The sequence below is a fragment of the Rutidosis leptorrhynchoides genome, chromosome 9 (assembly GCF_046630445.1).
Source record: "Rutidosis leptorrhynchoides isolate AG116_Rl617_1_P2 chromosome 9, CSIRO_AGI_Rlap_v1, whole genome shotgun sequence".
In the NCBI taxonomy this organism is placed as follows: domain Eukaryota; kingdom Viridiplantae; phylum Streptophyta; class Magnoliopsida; order Asterales; family Asteraceae; genus Rutidosis; species Rutidosis leptorrhynchoides.
The window spans coordinates 337,541,660-337,547,261 of NC_092341.1; the positions used below are offsets into that span (position 1 = coordinate 337,541,660).

A 5,602-nucleotide genomic window follows, 5' to 3' on the forward strand; every position below is an offset into this window, starting at 1 on the left:
AATTTGTATAAAAAAGAAGGGCAAATGGCCCAAAAAGGTAATATAAGTTACCAAATTTGACAATCAAAGGTAACCCCCAAATCGAGTAAGCCCGAAAAGGATTTCAATTTAATTTTTGCGCCAGAAAAGGATTACGTGTTTAAAAATTTTAAAATTGAGGCAATATCAAAATCTAAAATCGCGAATTGCTTCAAATTGAGACTTGGAACAGATTCGTAGTGCTTCGAATTGCATTTGTTGTGAAGCAAGTTGATCCAAAACATCACGAAATACAACGAATCGAGATGAACAAGTCGACTTGTTCAAATGACTTGTTCATCTTAATTCGTTGTATTTCGTGATGTTTTGGATCAACTTGCTTCACAACAAATGCAATTTGAAGCACTACGAATCTGTTCCAAGTCTCAATTTGAAGTAATTCGCGATTTTAGATTTTGATATTACCTCAATTTTAAAAATTTTAAACACGCAATTCTTTTCTTGCGCAAAAATTAAATTGCAATCATTTTCGGCTTGTGCAAATTGAGGGTTACCTTTATTGTCAAATTTGATAACTTATGTTGCGTTTTTGGGCCATTTGCCAAAAAAAGAAGGGCAACAATGCCTGTTGGACTAAAATCAAAGCATTGACATTCCAACAATGTTTGATTTTCAATGTTACTTATACAACTATAAAAATAATAATAATAACTTATGAACGATAATCGCTAAACAAATTAAGACTACGGCATTTACGTGGTCCACTGTGCTTCTTATGCTCTTGTATAATGAAACATGCTGATGTTGTCGTTTATATAAAAAAAATATTCTTCTAAATAAAGAATGCCGACTGAACTTTAAGCAAGAAATTAAAGTTATAAAACTTATGATCAAATACAGTTGTTAATCATTAGCGTTGAAGTCAACAAATAGCGTTCTTCATTGCCAGGAGCTTGCTTAGACTTTCAATAATGAGAATCGTGTTTTATGGATAATTATACTGTCAAGCAGAACAAATGAAATAATTTTTAACGATAGTCAAATGTTTGTTACTCCGTAATATATTAAATTATTCATTTGAAACTAGCTTTATTAATTTTGTTTCTCAGAGTTATGTAAAGTCTGTAATGGCATATTCTCCTGATTCAAATGCACCAAAATGCTTATCAATGTATAATTTGTATAGTACAGTTAAGTGTTTTTTGATAAAGTTAAAATATGAAACAATAACTAATTAGACCATTCCCATCAGTCCCGCCCTCACCTCAGCCCTCACCTTGCCCTCGAGGACTCTAATATCATTCCCTTGGTCTCGTCTTGCCCCCAAACGCCCTCACTGACCTCACTCTCAAACTTTTCTTTTTCAAGAATAATGGAGGACGGAGATGTTGGAGAGAGAATGTGTTGGTTTAGATTGTATTTATAGCTTAGACACTTGTACCTTAATTTATTTAACTAATTTTGTGGGTATGTGATGGGATCAGAGTATGTCATGGTTGAGATTTGGTGTGCGATGGGGAGTAACTTGAAAGGAAATGGAGAGAGAAATCTGATATGACGCTGATGTGGTGGTCTATCCTGAAGAGGGAGGATGTTAATGATGAGAATGGTCTTCGAGCAGCCCCAACAGTTGAGTGGTGGAGGCTGACCTCGAACAAGCCCTGCAGGCGCCGATGGCACCGGCTAGCCCTGGGTCCCGCCCTACTCTTCCGCCTGTTAAGAGACCTTTTGTATCACCCATCTTTTATGTTTGTCTTTTGACATGCCTATGTTTGTAGCTATATATATGTTTGATTATATGTATTTTGGATCAAGAGAAAATAATGAAATATAACATGGTATCCGAGCAATATAATCCAGGTTGAACCACCTCTCTCAATAGTGACCACGTAGCCATATATCTTCCTTCATGGCTAGGTTTCTTTACTTTCATTTTTTCTCTTAGACCAATCCCAACCATGACGCTTTTCTCAACACTTCCTCAGCGCCACATCAGCTTTCTCTCTCCTTCTTCCTCACCACTTCCTCCCATAACACAATCATAACACACCATTGCCAACCATAACATAGTTCCTCCCTCTCACATACCCAAAAAATTAATTAAATAAATTATGGTACAAGTATATTAGCTATGAGTACTAATAAATAATGCAAGGAGAGATCAACTCCCGTCCTCCAATATGCTTTGTGAAGAAATTAATCAGGACGAATGATTTGAGGGCGGTTGAGGGCTAGCCGAGGGCAAGGGAATGACAACGGCGCCCTCGGATGACATTTTTGATGACGCACTCCATAACTTGCCATTGGAATTGGTCTTACTTTAAATAATAAGAATAATCGGCGTGGGGCTGAGCCGCCTAGCTTGACTAGGTTTCAAACCCCGAAAAAAAAATAAAAAATAAAAGTAGATAATATATGTCAAAACTCTTTTTCTTGTTGCTTTGAAGAAAATTGTTATTGTCTACAATGTTGTTTATCAATGTTTATCAATGTTGTTTATCGATCCTTTAGCAAAGCAAGCCACGACGACGTTACGGAAAAGGAGAAAAGTGTTCAATCCTTAGGCAATGCATGCCACGATGTCGTTACGGGAAAGGAGAAAGTCGGAACAATATGCAACTATGTCGGCAGTTATCAGTCTACTTCATGCAACTAATAAAGAAAAAAAATGATTCGGTTTGACCGTCTGTTTCTTCCCGATCCAACTGCGGAAGGATGTTAAGAGACCTTTTGTATCACCCATCTTTTATGTTTGTCTTTTGACATGCCTATGTTTGTTGCTATATATATGTTTGATTATATGTATTTTGGATCAAGAGAAAATAATGAAATTTAATACCGCCCTTTTTTGTTTCTTTGGTGACGCACATTTGAGGACGGATGGATTGGAATGAGTAGTACATTTTACTTGTGGACTTGTACGTTTAATTAATTAATTAATATAGTGGGTCTTAATTTTAATGAGGATGTATGTCATATATTTGAGTGTGTTTAGTCATTGGTTAGTCTTGGTGAGAAAGTGCTGATGTGACAGCACCAGGAAGCTTGTCATGGTGATCACTCTTAGAAGCTACCTTTTATAATTAATCCCATAACTTAAACAATAATACTCATTAAGATAGAATATGCATATTGTCAATACCCAATTTGTGGTCAACTGTTTGGTGATGTTCATTAATCTATATAATCAGTTTGAGTCTTCATATGATTCCTTTTTTAATTCTGGTGTTGTTGGATTGAAGAATTAATTCAAATACTATTTGTTTATCGTACAGACGGCCTCATTGAAGCCTACTTAAATGCCAAATCGTCTATTGTCACTTGTTCATAATATCATCAATCATTAAAATTTCCTTCCATTCTCTAATCTTGACTACAACTTCACTAAGTATTTGGTATATTAATTTTGTGTGTATTAATTAGTTTGTAATTTTGTGAAACATAAGGTGCAAGCAATCAGAAAATCGAAAGATGAAACAAAAGAAAGGGTTATGGTCACCTGATGAAGACCATAAACTAAGAGATTATGTGGTCAACTACGGTCATGGTTCATGGAGTGCCGTCCCTATCAATGCAGGTAATTTTACGAGTCTCTGTACGATCATTCTCATTCTTCCACTGTAATGTTGACTTTGTCAACATTCTAGCTAGTTGACTTTGTCCTAATCTTAATCGGACACTTGTTATAGATATAGATAGAACAGATCATGTGTAACAACTCGTCCCACATCGGATTAAAAAGAAAAGAATTCATTTATAAGCTTAAACTAGTGGCTAACAAATATTTTTCATCATAGTTTTTAGAAAACATATGATTAGTCTATTGCTTTAGCTATGAGGGGTATTACATCATGAATGTTTGTGCTTGTAAATTACAAACGTGTTGACGTTCATAATTTTTTTGTGACTGGACTACCATTTCAACACTATTTTTTTTTAAACAGTTATGTTGGTGCATTTATTGTAATCCCTAATTCTATGTACGAGACACTTTTATTTCAGTCATTTCGTGTATGAACAATTACCTTTGAATGTTGATTATTACTTATTAATGCTTATCTTGTTAACCAATATCTTAGACTGTGTTTTGAGCTGTTGGTTGGCAACTCAAACCATCTCCCGGTGGAAGGCACCATCGGACGAGGGACGAGGACCATCGGCCGGTGGCCATAGACCATCGACCGATGGTCACTACAGACTAATATAATAGAGATGTCGGGTTACATTGATAGGTTACAGTTTACACACCCTAATCACTCTTAGTCTTCTCTCTGGTCGTTTGCAATCGTCCCAAACACAACCCAACCGAATAGCAACCTTAGGCATCGATCTAATCTCTTAGAGGTTTGATTCTTCGATCCCGAAAGCGTTAAACTTATTCGGCTCAACCCAATCTAGTGTATTCCGCCTCTAGATTAGGTATAACGTTTGATCTAAGATCCTAGCGTCTACAAGTTATGACAGTTAAGATGAATCGTTTAATTGTAAATTAGTGAACATAGACAAATTCTAAATAATGTACACATTGCTTTGCATTAATCAATACATTTTAGGTCTGCAAAGGAGTGGAAAAAGTTGCAGATTAAGGTGGATTAATTATCTGAGGCCAGGATTAAAAAAATGTGCTTTTTCAATGAAAGAAGAAGAAACCATCCTTAGCCTTCATGGCCTTTTAGGCAACAAGTAAGGAGCAATCTTTTTTTTTTTTTTTTTTTTTTTATCATTTGCGATTTAATCACATTTCTGCGTAAATATTTATTTTCATAAATGATATAATCAGGTGGTCTCTAATATCACAACATTTGCCTGGCCGGACCGATAACGAGATAAAGAATCACTGGCATTCATACCTTAAAAAGCGAGTACTAAAAACAGAAAACATCGAAGCTAAAGTTAAAACAGAATGCAAACACTCCAACACCGGATGTACCGAATCATCATCATCATACATGAACTCAAAAACACGAAATCCGAGTTTTGATTCGTCAGACTTCACAAACCATTCATCTAATGACATGGATCAACCGGTCCCACACACTCAGATCAATAAATTACCCAAGGTTTTATTCGCAGATTGGTTAAGCCTAGAAGAATTCCATGGACATAAGACTGTAGTATGCAACAATGGAGTAAGTAATGAGTCAAATTATCAATATGCCCTTGTGAATGGTATGGTATCAAATGAAGGATCTACAGACATTAGTGAGACTGTTAACTGTGGATGCAATAATTCAAATGAAGATATGTTTCACACCCCAATAAAAGTTGATCAAATTTTCAACTTTAGTGGTGCAGTGTTCAACATTGAGGATTTATTAAAGGGTTGTTTGAACAAGGGGGAGAGTGAATAACCGCTAATTCAGTAATTTGAAAGCCACTAATGTTACATTGTAAAAGAATCTTTAATCTTGTACAATATATGTTCTATGAACGGTTCATTTCACACAAGTGGAAAGAAAGCTTATTAAACCTGGCTCAACGAGCAAAAAAGCTTCTTTAGCGGTGAAGTAGCTCGGATTTTTCATGAACGGGCTCGATGGCGTTATAGGTTCCTTGGACTAGCTTGCGTTTTCCGGTTTAGGTGCTTTGTGTTTAGGTTAGAATTCGGTCTGGTTCTTTTTGT

General features: G+C 35.8%; 1 protein-coding gene across 1 annotated transcript; it reads left to right on the forward strand.

The window, feature by feature from the left end:
• Positions 1 to 3,220: 3,220 nt before the first annotated feature.
• On the forward strand, positions 3,221 to 5,351 carry LOC139867381 (transcription factor LAF1-like). Its single transcript, XM_071855752.1, has 3 exons — positions 3,221 to 3,556; positions 4,533 to 4,662; positions 4,760 to 5,351. Exons 1-3 carry the CDS (start codon positions 3,451 to 3,453, stop codon positions 5,328 to 5,330), a joined length of 807 nt encoding a protein of 268 aa, XP_071711853.1. The 5' UTR covers positions 3,221 to 3,450; the 3' UTR covers positions 5,331 to 5,351.
• Positions 5,352 to 5,602: the final 251 nt, after the last annotated feature.

Coding starts and splice junctions, on each gene's coding strand:
- LOC139867381 (XM_071855752.1), top strand. CDS start 3,451: ATGAAACAAAAGAAAGGGTTATGGTCACCTGATGAAGACCATAAACTA. Junction 3,557..4,532: donor TGCCGTCCCTATCAATGCAG/GTAATTTTACGA, acceptor AATACATTTTAG/GTCTGCAAAGGAGTGGAAAA. Junction 4,663..4,759: donor CATGGCCTTTTAGGCAACAA/GTAAGGAGCAAT, acceptor TGATATAATCAG/GTGGTCTCTAATATCACAAC.